General features: G+C 26.4%; 2 protein-coding genes and 1 long non-coding RNA gene across 6 annotated transcripts in view; 2 read left to right on the forward strand and 1 right to left on the reverse strand.

Annotated features, from left to right (window-relative positions):
* The first annotated feature begins 231 nt into the window (after window positions 1-231).
* Window positions 232-3563, forward strand: LOC410054 (ubiquilin-1). 2 transcript variants are annotated; one of them, XM_006562466.3, is made up of 8 exons: window positions 232-333; window positions 570-816; window positions 938-1133; window positions 1225-1513; window positions 1624-2289; window positions 2438-2564; window positions 2637-2769; window positions 3309-3563. In XM_006562466.3, the coding sequence occupies exons 2-8, from the start codon at window positions 715-717 to the stop codon at window positions 3383-3385; spliced, it is 1590 nt and encodes a 529-aa protein (XP_006562529.1). In that variant the 5' UTR covers window positions 232-333; window positions 570-714; the 3' UTR covers window positions 3386-3563. The 2 variants fall into 2 exon arrangements, with proteins under 2 accessions (XP_006562529.1, XP_016768217.1); XM_016912728.2 differs by lacking the exon at window positions 232-333 and having other exon boundaries at window positions 389-816.
* A 2706-nt stretch (window positions 3564-6269) lies between these two features.
* LOC551865 overlaps window positions 6270-17419 on the forward strand; it is a 30055-nt gene continuing 18905 nt past the window's right edge. The window contains exon 1 of one of the 2 annotated variants that reach the window (XM_006562467.3): window positions 6270-6651. The gene's annotated coding sequence lies outside the window, so the exon portion shown is untranslated. Of the gene's footprint in view, window positions 6652-14419; window positions 14586-17419 lie in introns of those variants that run through there. The other variant, XM_624251.6, reaches the window with a different exon arrangement.
* LOC102656534 lies at window positions 11939-16807 on the reverse strand. 2 transcript variants are annotated; one of them, XR_001703518.2, is made up of 6 exons: window positions 16449-16807; window positions 15296-15543; window positions 15114-15219; window positions 14341-14486; window positions 12435-12721; window positions 11939-12280 (listed from the first exon to the last, which is right to left on the reverse strand). It is a non-coding gene; the product is annotated as an uncharacterized LOC102656534 (long non-coding RNA). The 2 variants fall into 2 exon arrangements; XR_409423.3 differs by having other exon boundaries at window positions 15114-15543.

The following is a 17419-nucleotide window of genomic DNA, read 5'->3' on the forward strand; positions in this document are numbered from 1 at the left end:
ATGCATAATATATTATCGAAATACAGATTTTCAATATTGTTTAAAAATCTAAACTAACTGATAAATATCTTATTTGATAAATTTTATGTAATAATAATTTTAATAATAATTTCATTAAACACATATTTTATATAGTGGATTTGCTTAGATTTCACAATTTCTTCGTAAAATACATCATTCTTTAATGCGATACAATATATATCTGATAGATACTTAAAACATGATATACAAGCAAACTTGTGTTAGTATTTTAAAGTTACGATAGTGGTAACACGACATAACCTCTCAATTAACAATTCGAGATTTTTCACAAATAAGACCACATATTTTTCAGTAAGATTGTTATTTCATTATTCTTGTATTTAAATAGAGATTATTTAATAAGACAATAGGATTATTTTTTTGGTAAACTTGATATATTTTAATACTTAATGAAACTATATATGAGTGCTTGACATATCGTGTACTTTTCATCATTTTATATATTATGGTTCATAGAATAGTCGCTCAAGTTGACCCTTCTATGTGATCTTTATAGTTTTTTGGAATAACTTGTTAACAAAATTTAGCGTAGTTTCTTCGGGAAGCGGTTCGTGAACGAAATTCCCGTGGTGCAAAAAAGAGTTAAAGCATTCAAGAAAAGTGGTGCGCAATTGGCCCTCAACGAGGGAGAATCGAAAGCGTCGAAAGTAACGAGTCATCTACCGATTCAAGATGGCAGAAGGCCAGGATACTCGAAAGAAAATTACTGTTAACGTCAAAACGCCAAAAGAAAAACAAAGTATTGAGATTGAAGAAGATGCGAGTATTAAAGACGTAAGCTTTTTGATCCTATATCCTGTAAATTTTATTAAAGATTAGATTAAATATTAAATAACATACTTGTTACACACATTATTGGGTTAACTCTAATAATTATTTTTTCAAAAATTTATAGTTCAAAGAAGCGATCTCGAAGAAATTTAATGCTCAAACAGAGCAATTATGCTTAATTTTTGCTGGAAAGATTATGAAAGATCATGAAACTTTGAGTACACATAATGTAAAAGATGGTTTAACGGTGCATCTGGTTATCAAAGCACCACGTACTCCTACTAATCAAAGTCAAGATTCTACACCTCAAAGATCACAAGGTATGAAAATGTGAAGAAATATTTATTTTAAATTTTCAATATTATTATTATTATAAAATAAAATGTATTATTCACTTTATTTTATATATAGCTGACATAAATGCAAGTCCTTTTGGATTAGGAAGTTTAGGAGGGCTTGTAGGTCTAGCATCACTTGGTTCAGGGTCCACTAACTTTATAGATTTGCAACAACGTATGCAACGTGAACTGTTATTAAATCCAGAAGCATTGCACCAAGTACTTAATCATCCATTGGTGCAAAGTCTGATGAATGACACAGAAAGCATGCGTAGCTTAGTTGCAGCCAATCCTCAAATGCGAGAATTAATGCAAAGTAATCCAGAAATTAGTCATATGTTGAATAATCCTGAATTGTTGAGGTAAAAATAAAATTATTGAAAATGATTTTCATATTAATTAAAATATCATTTATATTTTAAATATATATATTATATTTTTAATTTGTAATATAAATTATATATTTTTTCAGACAAACAATAGAGTTAGCACGTAATCCATCAATGCTTCAAGAATTAATGCGTTCTCATGATAGAGCTATATCTAATTTAGAAAGCATACCTGGTGGTTATAGCGCACTTCGTCGCATGTATCGTGACATTCAAGAACCCATGTTTGCAGCAGCAGCAAATGAACAAAATCCTTTTGCAGCATTAGTGCAAAATAACAGTAATGAAGATAGCCAAAATAATCCACAACAAGGCCAAGAAAATAGAGATCCATTACCAAATCCTTGGTCTCAGAATCAAAATGATTCTTCCAATCAACAACAACAACAACAACAACAACAAGGAAGAGGTCTTTTGAATTCACCAGGAATGCAAAGTCTTGCAGCTCAAATGATGGAAAATCCACAATTAATACGAAATATGTTAAATGCTCCATATACAAGGTCTATGTTAGAAGCTTTGGCTGCAGATCCAGCTATGGCTAACAGAATGATTTCTGCTAATCCTTTTCTTCGAGGAAATCCACAGATGCAAGAACAAATGAGAGCTATGATGCCTGCATTTATTCAACAAATGCAGAATCCTCAAATTCAAAATGTTGTCACCAATCCAGATGCTTTAGCTGCTATTATGCAAATCCAACAAGGCATGGAACAATTACGTACTGTTGCTCCAGATTTTGTTGAAAAGCAAGTAGAAACATATGTAATTTATAATATATATTATATTTTTTTATTATATATATTTATATAATATTCTATAATATATTTTATATATTTTATTTTATATATTTTATATATATCATATTAATATAATTTTTAATATAATTTTTTTTAGTATGGGATTGACTATACCATCTACAACTACAGCACCTAGTGCAGGTACAACAAATACAACGCCACCGACGACAGAATCATCAGATACAAATCAACAAGACGCATTTTCTCAATTTATGGCACGCATGGTAAACATCTCATTATTACGAATGAAATATAAAAAAAAAACTAATTAATATATAAAATTCTATTTTTGGCAGGTATCAGCAATGGCATTAAACCAAGGTGTAGAAGTAGATGGTCAACCTGTTCCTCCACCGGAAGAACGTTACAGAGCGCAATTAGAACAACTTACAGCTATGGGTTTTGTCAATAGAGAGGCTAATTTACAAGGTAATGACAAATATTTTTTATATTTTAAATTCGAAATATGTAATATAAAAAAATATTTAATATTTAATATAAAATAAATATTTTAGATTTTAAATATATATAAAATTAATACATTAGAATATTTGATTGGACAAAAGTAGCATCTTTATTAAAAACTTAGCACTTTCATTTTCTTTTGCATATTTAGTATATTTGAAGAATATATTAATTAAAGAATATTTTTGTTGTCAATTAGAGTAGTTACTTTAAGACGAAATTTTCTATATATATATTTGACGCATTTAAATACGATATTTAAATATTAAATTATAATTTATATTAAATATAGCCTTATATATAATTTTAAATATATATATATATATTGCATCTACACATTTAAAATATTATACTGTCTGAGGTTTATAAGAAATCCATTTTTATGTAACATGAAATATATTTATGAAAGTATATATTTATAAAATATATACTTGGATATATATATATATGTACAAATATAATGGATAAAATATAATATATGTACATTTTAATATCATTTTCAGCACTAATCGCCACTTTTGGAGATATAAATGCCGCTGTTGAGCGACTACTGTCTAATGGACAAGTGTCTATGAGCTAACCACCAATATGCAATATTGTTATTCCATTACTATTTCTAATTTTTTCCTTATTTACCTCTTACAATAGGCGTGGTGAGAGATATTTGAGGTAACTGACTGTCGGAAAAGGAAAGAAAAGAAATAATTATAAACTTCTACCCCAACTCTTGACAGAATACACGCTACTGACTCGTTCAATATGCATTTTTTATTTTTGGTCAATATTTGTATTGTATTTCGATGATACAAGTATTGATATCTAAATGTTTAACTTGTTATATGATATATTTCACTCTTAAAATTTTCTAGTTTATTTCTGTATTCTGTATTTCTCGATGTGCTCTAAGTACTAGATAGCTCTGTTAATGTATTTCGTCGGTGTAAATTTGTTTATGACATATTCAAGAGAGAGAAAGAGAGAAAATATGGTATCAGAATGAGCGAACGAGAGAGAGAGAGAGAGAGAGAGAGAGAGAGAGAGAGAGAGAGAGAGAGAATGAGTGGGGAGAGGGAGAGGGAGGTGGGAGGGAGGGAGGAAGGGAGAGTGGGAGGAAAAGAGTTCTATTAGATCATAATATGAAGGATCTACCCTTCTTTGTTATATTGTACATTTATAGTGTTTCTTAGAAACAGTGAAACCTGCATGGAAAATAGATTGCCGTTAAAAACAAATATGCTTCTGGCTTTGATCAATCAATTGTAAATTTCATGGAAAAAATGGCCATTTATTTTGCTTAAATGTATGTAATAATCATATTAGTAAATGTATTGCATGAAACGTTCATATGTTTGCCATATACAAAAATGGGTATGTTATTATATACAGGCATGTTTGTTATACAAAAATGATTATGGGGTAATTATTGATCATTAAGAATAACACAGTAATATTTGATGTATAGTAATAAACGATTTATTGAAATGCAAATTCGAGAAAAAATCTTCGAATGAATAAATCATAATTCAATTTGTTCTTTCTGCTTAAGAGAAAAAAATATTCGGTAATCCATTAATGTTTTCCATGTAAGTTTTGTATGTACGGCGATAAGAAGCGGAACATTCTTTCTTTATTTCTTCTTTATGCCGACGCACATTGTTTTCCCTTTTCCTTTTCTTTTTTGTTTTCTTTTTCTTTAGTTTTTATGTTATTAAAAAATTAAAAGAAAAGAAAGAAAATTATAAAAAGTACTATGCATTATATGTCTTTAAGATACAAATTTAGAGATTTGTAGCGTGATGATCGAGAATTTTATGGTGTAGGTTGTTTATAGAGAAACACGCGAAAAGATCGATTATAAACAAAATATTTCATGTAAATGTGTTAAATTGGAAATGTAATCGTCGGTTACATTTAAGGTATACAGAATAAAAAAAAAAACGAGGGAATGTTGTAAATTATCTTTATTAAAGGAGAAAGAGAATAATGAAGTTATAATTTTAATATTTTGGATTCATGTACGATTACACAAATAATTATGCGCATTATAATAAACTTTTATGTGTATTCAGTAAATCTTCATTAAACAAGCTATTCTGTACAAGCGATTATATCACAAAATAAAAATTATGTTTGATTCATATTTACTTACTTTTTAAATGCGAAGATATTCGATTTCTTCAGCAATACACATGAGTGGATGATATATATATATATACAAATATAAAACGTTAGGAGCAACATAGACTGCAACCTATGTAAAATATACATTTTAAATCGAATCATTTTATTTAGTAACTCTTTCCCAAAATCATAATATATTATTCATATGCAAATTCATTACTATTTTACTACAATATCACAATTATTGGAACATGCATGTAAACTGATATATTAAATTCTATTATGATATAAATGATAATGATCCATTTATTACCCTGTCCTCTCATGGTGTATTGTAAAAAATTTTTAAGTGTAGTAATCTAATATATGTTATCTCACAATATACGTAAATTAATGTATAATGTAATTTATTAATCAATTATTAATCAATTTATACAAAATAATTTAAATATCAGCCATCATATTTGAATATACTTTCGATTGATTCAAAATGATTTGAAAAAAATTTTAGTGTAAAATTGAAAGTATATCTTAGGAAAATAATTGAAAAATATTTTTTTTTGTATCTTTTGATTAAGATTCTCTCATATTTCTTAAAAATTCACAATATCATAAAATTTATATAAAATTAATAATATATATTAAAATGAAATATTATAATTGAATTAATTTTTATTATTTATCATAATTTTTCAATTAAAATATAAATTATAATTATATGTGCATATATTACTATTAATTAATTGATAATCAATCAAATTATGATAATATTTATTTTTCTTTTCATTATTAAAAAAAAATTAAATTAGAATTAAAAACAAAATGATTTATTACTTTATAATAATAAGATATATTTTTCATTTTTTTAACGCATTTTTCTAACGCAATATTTATAAAAAAAATTATTTTCAAAATATATTTTCATAACAATATTTTAAATGAAATATTTTAAAATATTTGCAATTGAATAATAATGAATTCATTCGAAATATTTCTTCGCAAAATTATAAAAAAAAAAGAATTATAATAATTAATTTTCCGTTTTAAAAAACAAAATTTTATAAATACGTTTATTAAATTCATATATATAATGATATATATAAAATTAATTAAAAATAATTAAAATAATATTAATAATATATAATATATATATATATATAATTATTATATATTGTAAAAGAGTTCATTAAATCCATGTAAATATTTTAACAATTATATAATAATAATCAGTAATTTTTAATAATTTTTAAGATTCGAATTTTCATGCAGAGAAAAACTGTATGTAAACGTTCGATCTGCGCATCCCCTCTACTGTTTCGTTCCACAACTGCACTATACATACTACGATCAGTCGATTGGCGCGGCGGCAGTTCAGTCTGTGTTGATCGCTCGCACGGTCTACGTTATATGGTATATTGATGTGATATGTGTAACGCCGGTTTTTCAAAGCAATTGATGATCTCGAGAAAAACACGACAATCGTCGGATTGACGTTTCTTGTGGTGTGAGAAACTTCGTCGGAGTCTGCGCGCAGGCAGCGCGGACGAATCGCATCGCGAGCATGCGAGCCCGCTGAAGCCTCACGTGTGCATTTGAATTTTCAATAAGATCATCTGCCGGATAGTGTAGGTGTAGTTTATTTGGTGCAAAAGGTGATACTCAGGTCCAACTCGGTGCATTCTCGTCTTCGAAAACGTTGGCAGAGTTAGCGGAATGTGGCACGAGGTGAGTTAGCAGCCCGCCCGGTTTTGCCGAGGCCAGGGACGGCTCTTGAAGGGCCCTTTTCCTTTTCTTTTACATTTTGCAGTTTCTTTCATTCGTTGTGAATCATTTTGCTCGTTAAAACGATCAATTTTACTTATTAGTGTGCAAATAAAACTATATAAAAATATATGATAATATTTTATAAAAATTTGACAATCTATATAGTGTTTGCTTTAAGCAAACTAGCAAGTTTAGTAATTTAGTCTGTTAGTTTTTGAAGTTTATAATTAATGCATATGACAAATTGAAATCAATGAAACATTTAGTTTTTCTTAATAACTAGATTTTATTAATTAATTTGATAAAAATATTTAAGGAAATGGATTAAAAGAATTATGTGAACATTGATATATGAATAATTTTTTTTTATTTTAAATCATTGAGATTTTAATCTGCATATCGAATAATACTTATAATTCATTTATTATATTATGTATAATATTGTTTATAATTAATATAAATTTTATTTGAAATATGAAATATGTTATTAAAATTTAAAGAAGAGTAACGTTCTGTTCAAAGAGATACGATCGATAAATACGTTACGCGCCAACTGTTTGGCAAAAAAACTTGAAATATAATGCGACGCGTCGTTCGTTTAAAGCTGCGTTTACATAGGTAATTTTTGGTTGAACAATTGAGTTATTAATTTTAAATTATTCACAATCGTTCATGTAAATATAATGCCAATTAAATATTGAATTACAATCAAGAATAATTCATCAGAAGTGATAATTTATTTGTTTTGTTTTTCATCGATCGATGTAATCGTTCGATCAAAAGTTATTTAATGAAAATGTGATTTAAAATATATCATTGCTTATATATAGCAATTGTAATTATATATAAATAAATAAATATATTAAAATTATATAATAATCGATAATATTTTTAATTAATAAAAAATATAATACAGATAAAATATTATAGATTTAGATTTAAATAATATATATTTAATATAATTTAGTGGTAATTTTTAAAAATATTTTTATGAATATATTTTTTATATTTAAAAATAATATTTTATATTAAATAATTTTTATTAATATATAATTTATATTAATTATATTATGTTATAAATTATATTAAATTATATTGTTTGCTTAAATTTTTTAATGAAAAAATTATCAATGAATATTTTTGGATATTTTATTGAATTATTGATTTTTTAAAGATTTTTTTTGGATTAATTTTTTCAATATTAATAATATTAATAATTATCAATAATATTGTTTTAACAAACACTTTTATATTTATTATAATAAAATTATAATATGATGGGATAGGTAAATAAATAGTATACAGAGAATATTTTGCAAGATAAGATAAGATATATAAGATTTCTTATATATTTCTTATATATATGTATCAAATTTATATTGACTTATATATATATATATTTATATTGATATAAAATAATAAAATGGCTCTGTTTTCACACAAGTATTTTTTAAAGTCAAAACAATTATCTATTTTAACAGCATTCTACACAGAAATGTATTGCAATTTTGATCACATAGAAAAAAAAAAGTATTTTTAAGAAGAATGAAGATTATGAGAAAAATATTTTTCAATTTCGTTCAATTTTCAATATAATAATATAAAATAATATAATATAAAAATGAAGGCAAAATAATATAAAATGAAGGCAAGAAAATATTTTGAATTAATTACCGTAAAAGAAAGAAAACAAAATTTAATTAAACTCTGTAATAAAGATATGATGAAGATTATATAAAATATATTGTAACAATAATATATCTTGATTTTGACTCAAGGTTGGATTATTAAGAAACTAAAGCATACATCATTGTTATAAAGAACTTATTGCAAGATGGACTTCGAAATAGGAAGTAGTGAAAACAAAATCAATTCTTATTTGTGCTAAACATGAGTCTTTTCATTATATTTATTTCTACTATATAGTAACTTTTCAAACATGTGCATCGTCTTTTATTTGTCTTTATTCTAATTGCAGTTTTAGGATATTCGCGAATTAAGAAAATGAAATTGAAGAAGAAAAAATTATAGAATATGAACGTGTGTATTTCTTTAATTTTTTTAGATTTGAATCAAAAAAATTTTTGGACAAAATATTTTTAATGTTTTTATAAATTTATAAATAAAATAAAAAATTCATTTTAAGATTGATCTTTTATAGATAAAATAAAAGAAAAAAGTTCAGTCATATTTTTATATAATTATGGAATTAAAAATTTTTTTTTGAAAACAATTTTCATAAAAATCAATTTAAATTACTAATTTTAAGATTTGATGATATTTTTTAAACAATAATAAAATTTTAAAAAATGATAAATTAAACCATCTCTATTTTTATATGAATTGTATATGAAACATATAAACATATTTCAATTTTATAAAATGCTAAATCAAAAAATGAATTGATTTGACATTGAATGATTTAACTTTAATTTTGTCCAAGCATTTCGTTTCTGCACATGTAGATGGCGCGAATTATAATATTTTATAATTAATCATCGAAAAAAACAAACGTTAAGTAATAGTTAAATTAAGAAGTTTTCAAATAAATTATTAATTTTTATTTTTATAATTTATGATTAAATATTTGTCAATGTTCAGTATTCTATTATATTCTAACATATTCCTTAATATTCTAAATATATAATAATTAATATATTGTAAATTAATGTAATAATTTCGATAGTAGCACACATTCATTCTTATTTCTAATTAAACATTGAACTCTAAAAAATTGAATTTAAACAATCAACTTTTAGTCATGTTTAATAATGTATCTTGATTGATGAATTAATATATTATTATAATATATATTATAATTAATATCATAATCTATTAATTAATTTTGTACTCTTTTTACAATATGATTTATTGTTTATGATTGTTTTTATCATATCATTTTATTCGCGTAATCAAGATTATTTTATGCCTGATATATGATTTCAAATATACTAAATGCAGTACAAGAAGCAGAAGAAACAAGGACAAAGCAAGGAAACAAAAGAATGAGTGTAAGAAAGATAGAAGCAGAATGAAAAATGATCGCATTAAGAAGCACAAATGCCAGTAAAACGTCAGGTTACAGATCATCGTGATATTTGCCTCATTGTCGACTTGTGCGGTCGCTCTACGGCAATTTTGTAATTTTCCTTTTTCCCGCCATTCCTTTTATTACGCCTTTATATACATATAGCTTGAACATTGCATTAGCTACGATTTGTCTCATATGTCTACCTTTTCTAGTGAATTAACTTATATATATATATATATATTTCGTTAAAAATATTTTTAATGAATCGGTTGTCAACGTTTACAATTGTATAGATGTGAAAAAAAGATTATTCTTATTTTTTATTATTTAATTATTATTTAATTACAAAAAATATATATTTAAAAATCTACTTATAATATTTTCGTATATAGATTGAATATGAAATAATATAACATTATCAAACCATATTATTTGAGTATGTTAGAGTTTTTAAGAATGTTATAAGAAAATTATAATTTTTGAAAAGTCAATTTCTTGATCGTATAGCAATAAAAATTTTATTAAAGACCGTTTCGTATGTTTTTATCTCTCTATTCGCATTTTAAGACATTAGAAGTCAATGAACAAAAGATTGTACTACATCAAATTCGTTGGCATGCGCAGGCGGCCTTTTTGCTTAGCGCGTTCGTGCGCGCATTGACTTCTCGATGGGACGCCGGGATATAGAAGGCCGCCGCGGTAGAAAAAGAAGTAACGCGAAGGCTCGTCAACGAGAATGACGCTCTCTGTAAATGATCAGGAGTACACTGCCGGACAGTTCTTGCCTTTTTCGAACAACCGCTTGCGAAACCGGGCAGTGCGACATGTTTACCAGCTTCACTGATCGTCTTGCTATTCTTAATTTTTTGAATATCTCTAAGATTGATTTAGATTACATTTTGTTTGAATATAAAATGATTCTTTTTTTATAAGTAACTATCAATAAGTAATCAAGTTAATCACTGGAAAATAAAACATTTTTATAGTGTATTTATTAGAATAAAAATCAATTTATAAATATCAAAATATTATTATTATTATATCATGTAATTATTTGAAATCAAATAGTCTTCCAATTAATAATCAAAATAATATACAATAATCGTCGTATATTTTTTAATTGATTCTGTGAAATAAATAAATATATATAGCATTCATAATAAATATAGTTCAAAATGTTTACAAATAAATAGCTAATAAAATTCATATTATTTATTTTATGTGGAATACAATGGATTAGAAGAAAATCATCATTGGAAATGATTTTAATTTTTTGCTCTACTACTATAAAATAGAATACATTGTTGAGGAATGTTGATACTGAAATAGATAGAGAAGCGTTAATATAGAAGAAGATATAAGAAAGCATGGAGAAAGAGACAGTGAAGAATTAGAAGAAACGAAGAGAAACAAGATCCAGTGTCCATTCAGCAGGCACCTGCCACGTTAAATTCAACCAGGCCAGAAATGCTGCTGGATGCTTCCTTCGAATTGACCAATGTGAAACAGAAAGAAAGCGAGATCTGTTCAAGTAGAAAGTTGAAGAAAGAAACATTGGGTTGAGTGTTATGGCGATAGAGGGGCAGGAAAGTGGAGGGGAATGAAGACGCCGCAACAGGGCTGGAGAGAAGGAGGAAAAAGAAGGAAGAAGAGGCGCCCTGTAGTTACATCTCTTTTACATCACTCGTTGTCCTGTTCGTCCTTCCTGACCGCGTGTAGAGTGGACTAAAGAAAATAAGTCGAGATATCATGCTGATGACTCGCTTTTTTTTCGTTTGTTCCTTCTCTATTTAAGTTTTCACATTGATTGATTAAAATTGTTTCATTTCTTTTTTTTAATTTTATTCAATATATCATTAATATAATGATACCTCTCATTTCATTTCACAAACGATGTGATAATAACTTGTTATATTTAACAATTATTATCAATAATCATTAAAATATGACAGATATAATTAGAACTTGCATATTTGATTGTTTAAGAATACCATGCAAGTTAATATTGATTCGAAACTATATATCTAAATTGATTGTAATCAATACCAATTCATATTACTATTATTATTACTACTATTATTATTACTACTATTAATAATAATAATATAATTATTGACAATATCATACATTTAACATATAATATCAATATCAAAAATTAAATCAATATTATTAAATTGTATAAATAATAAATTATAACAAATAATTTGAAAAATTTTTATAATTTTAATCTCATCTCATTATTATTTTTCTCTGTCTTAAATTTAATATGTTTCCAAACAAAATCAACAATATTAAAAGCACCTTAATACATATATGTGCATTTTGTGGGAATAATTATAAATATTAAACATTATATTACAAATATTTCACTAAGGAATGTTAATATCAACAATGATATACTGGTGATTTGTTCACATAATTTCATATAATATACAATGGTGCAATGATGTAAAACAATGGACAAATTATCATAACCTATATTTTCATAATCTTGAAAAAAATTTCCTTCGTCCAATTGAAATTTCCTTTAAACTATCTCCAATCAATTCATAACCTATTCTACAAAAGAAAAAAATATTATTTTTAAAATTGGGTAATCGATAAATAATAATTTACATTATAATTAATGATAATACGACAAACAATTTTTTCTTTCCTTTTTTTCATTACATACATCTAGTTACTTAGTTCCAAGTATTGAAGTCAACTGTACCTTGCACTGTTATCTAGGCAACGACCTTGCCTCCTCTCGTTCTCTATCTCTTTCTTTCTCATTTGCTCTCCAGTATTGGTACCTTCTGTAGTGCACGTATGTACTTATGCGCAAGGCAAGTTCATCGGTCTGCTCGGAAAATCATTGACCTTGCAGTTCATCGTTGCTGGATTCCTCCAGTTCCTATTACGTCGTTCACTTCCCGTTACAGGCAAATGAAAGCCAGCTGGCTGCTCAGGGAAAACGCGTTTTTCCTCGTTCCGTGAATACTTGGTTGTGCAGAATACCTTATGAGTAGAACAGTAACATTGCGTAAAATAGAAGAGAAGGAATCAAGGAAGGCCTACGATTAGTTGTAATGGTTAACACAAGAGGGCTCTCTTTCTCAACGTTTAGTGACCTCCACGTTATAGGTTACAAGGTTGCAAAGCCATTTAGTATGTGTATTTTGTTTTTCGAATCAAAATTAAAATTGAGAAAATTTAGAAAGATTACACCAATGTGAATTGATGAATGTGATTTATGAATCACGATGTATAATATATGTAATGAAATTTAAATTAATATATAGCATGAACATAATTATGTATGTATCGTTTTATTTTTTAATAATTTTTTTTTTTCATAAAAAATAATAGAATCTTCAATCAAATCGAAAGAGAAGTATAAAATTGTAAAAAGAAAGTATTACGAAATAAAACGACGCGGAAATTGAAAAGTTAATTAGTGCATTATATTATAGAGTCGGGTCGAATCTCGGGTTTCAAAGTGTAAATTTCCTGCGTTGCGGAGATTTTTTTCACTTCTCGGCACTCCGGGATGCCATAGAGTTGTCGCGACCTTGAAACGAAACATGTCATTACTGCTTTTGAAACGTGTATTTCCTTCAGACGAAATGATTGCAACAGTATAAGCTATTCGAGGTATTCAAAAAAGAAATTTCATTATCGAGCTGTTTCGTAATGACTAATTCTACTGAACCCGCGTGCTTCTGTATAGAAATAAAATTGTTTTTCATTTACTACGAATCTATTTATTACAATATTTTAAATACTTGTCTTTTGAAAAAATGATTTTATTTATTATTTAAATTAAGTTAAAGCTTTATCTTTTTTTTTTTTTTTAATGTTATATAAGAAATGAATAGGAATTTTTATATTCTATGCAAATGAATAAAAATATTTATTTTTAATTATTTTTTTTTATTTTTTATATTTTTATTTTACAGTTTATAAATATAAAAAATAGATTAAAAGTTTCGAGTTACTAATTCTTATTACAAAATCAGAGATAAAAGATTATAATTTAAAGCAATAATTCTAAATTTGCTTAAATTAAGAAAAACAATTTTAATAAAAAAATTCCATGATAAACTCCACTATCACATGAACACGCGTATTTTCTGATTATTTATCAGCTTCAGGTCACGTAGAAATAAAATTTTCTTATGATAAAAGAAATATTATATAATTCGTGTTTTTTAATTAAATAAAATTATTTTAGATAAACATATAATAAATAGAAAAAAATATAATTTACGACTTGCAATTTATTGCAAATGCAATTTAAAGTATTATTCTTTATTATAATTTAATTAATTTTTATATACTATTTCCAAACAATCATTTTTAAATTTTCTTTTTAAATTACTATATATATTATAATATATATACATATTACATATTATAAAATTATTAAAAATAAAAAATATAAAATAATATTAAATATAATAAATTATAATTTTAGATATTTTTGTTGAAATTGTTCTACATTGACAAGTACAAAAAAACAAGTTTCTGTGACTAGTAAGACGATAAAGAAATCGACAGAATAAGGCTCGAATTACTGGAGAGTAGCTTTTCTAGATATACACACAGACTGTTGCTAAAATTATTAGTAAGCTTACCGTAGCATGCGAGGTTTCTTTGATGACGGGTGAAGTCCTATACGAGCTAGTTTTATCCAATTTAACAAATTTACTGCTTTGCACTGTGGTTTTCAATGCATTCACTCTTCATGGTTTCTCTTCATCTTCTCTTTCTGTATTTCCGTCTACATTTCATGATAGAAGTTACCAATAGACAAGTTGTTCAAAACAATTTAATTATATTAGTGTTATTAATTTGTGGAAAAGAATAGTGGTAAGATAAGGTGAGTGTAACATGAATATATTACAATATTATGTCTGTATGTAGAAAACAGAATTGTTTCAAGTTCATCTTTGTTATAATAATTTTTTTCTTTATATTGTTATTTTTATGACTTAATTTATTTTAATTTATATATTTTTGTTTGAATATATATGAGAGAATATATATATCATATTTTTAATTTGAAATAGAATGAAAAATTTTTTGTAAGTATATGCTAAAAATTTAATAATTTAGATCATTGATGAAAATTAATTTAAATCATTTAAGTCATATATATTTTCATTGTTGAAATTATTAATAACATTCCAATTCAAAAGTGAAATTTTTCATTAAAAATCTCATTCCTCTTCTAATTTATTGTTTCAATTTATATTTCTTTTTGTATAAAAATTCATTCTCTGCAAAAATTCGTAATCATAATTATATATATATATATAAAAAAAGAAAGAAAGATTAAAAACTATTAACTTCCATATTTCGTAACTGCGTTCACATCGTTTCTTCAATATTATCACGCTCAACTAACCAACCGATTAATTTTGTAAAATTCCCAAAGAAGAACATTTCCTCATTTCAAACCAGATGGAGGCCTTTTATCCTGATTTTGGGAACCTCTTTTGGTCAGCATCTCCCTGTCCAATTACTCGAGACATTAATTACGCTTAATTATTGCCCAGACGATCTGAAATAAGCCCGCGTTTTACCCACGTCAAGTTCTTAGGCACGGTTTAATGAAACGGACGTCCGGTGTGTATCGTTGATAATAAGTTTGCCGCTGTTAAGGGATCGCGTCGATTTCATGAAAGGCGAACGCCCCGTAGAAAGTAATTTAATTCCAGCCGGTGGATGCGTGGCCCGGAGACCGGTGTAAATCACGTGGTCTGAACACATGTGGCTTGAATGCCGCCGCCATTGTTTTCCAACGAATTCTTCATCGAGCTTAAATTCCTACTCCTCTAATAGAAAGTACAAAGGAAAAAATTATCGTTATAGAATTATGTGGGAAATAAAATAATTGAAAATAATATTAAAGAAGATTATAAAAATAAATAGAAAAAAATATAGAAAGTGTTTTATCATATCGTCGTTTAATGATCGCAAATTGGCAAATTTGTTTAACAATCGGACCGATAAGATAATCGGATTCAAATGAAGAAGTTTGTCGATTCTATTGAAATCTATTTATTTTCTTACTTACTATTAAAAAAATAAGAAAGTTAATTACAGATGGAAATTTAACTTTCGCTTGGTAAAGTTATACAAGTTCTTCTCATCAATTCATATATACGTATTTGTTTTCAAACAATAACCGGAAAGTAATGAATAAAAGATGAAAATTTCAGTATGTACGTAAATCAAAGTGATTGAACGACGACTTTAAATGTGTTGGCAACTATTTGTGTGGGAGTAAACGTTTCTCGAATGCGTATGCTAACTTACGAATGATCATTCTTATACGTTTTATTCTTCGATCTTAAGACATTTCTATAAATATCTTTACGTATATATATCATTTTTTATCATATTATTATTAATATTATTATAAATTCGATATAAATTATATTTATTAATTTCAAGATAAACAAAATTCGATATGTACATGAAATGATTTTTTTAATTTTAGTACTTTCTATATAGATTTGTTATTTTTCTTATTATTGTTAATCGATTATCACTTATTAAGTGAAGATCCTAAGGAAACTTTAAAGTTTCCACTTTCCGTAATTGAAGAACAGTTACACGAACATATGCACATATAACTGTTACTATCAAAGAGTGACGCGTGTCAAGTTTCACCGGGTATATTTCAGAATTACTTGCACGTGCATCAATCACAAACAAGAGCCAACTAAATTTTTACCTTAAAATGCCAAACGACATGGAAATAACAATGACACATTGTTGCTCGTTATTCCGTGATTGATTCATTGAAAAAGTAATTTCAATAAATCTTCGATGTATTGAACGATCGATCTTTCGTATACACGACGCATCAATATTAACGATTTCAAATTTTGCACGATTTCGTGTACATCCATGTTGAAGTCTTTGAATTAGCAAATAATTAAGATCAAAATCACAATAACATTCCCACTCAAGATCTTCATTCAACTATAAAAATAACACAATCACAAATTAGGAAAAATATAGGTTATGTACGCGCGCTTAGAATTCCAGATTCTGGCAACCTATCTAATCCCTCCTCTGCAAATGTGGCGCGCGCAATCGTTTGCCTCGAATATACGTAATATATATATATATATATATATACATATATTCATGGCCTGTACCGTTTCGAGAAGTGAATCGAAAGAATGTAATCTCCAATCTTCATCTTTTACCGATTCGTTTCATGGTTGGATACGTTGGTCGGCTACTCTCTTCATTATTCTGGTGGAGGACACGTCGATTCTCTTAAGAAACCTCTCACTTTATACATCGATTTAACATATATTGCTGTTAGTTAAAGAGAAGCCGGTCTGAATACGCGAGAGGTTGAACTATGGAAAGTTGATCGGTAAATCGCACGAGAATCTGTCGTTTCTTCTCAAATTTACGAATTTTTTCGTTTCTTCTATGTGTAATGTCCATATTTTGATCAGAATTTATTCGAATGATTCAAAAAAAGTTTTTAAGAAACAAGTTTCCTTTTTCGCTATGTTATAGCTGAACTTGGCAGATAATCAACAATGGGCGTTCATCTGATCCGCTCTCTTCCTAGTTTCGATTGATATATTGAAATTAAAATTCGAATATCTAACAAAATGAAAAAATTCTCTATATATAAAAATTTTAAGTGCAACATATTTTTGCAGTAAGTACATCTTTTAA

Source organism: Apis mellifera, linkage group LG6 (genome assembly GCF_003254395.2).
Source record: "Apis mellifera strain DH4 linkage group LG6, Amel_HAv3.1, whole genome shotgun sequence".
Lineage (NCBI taxonomy): Eukaryota > Metazoa > Arthropoda > Insecta > Hymenoptera > Apidae > Apis > Apis mellifera.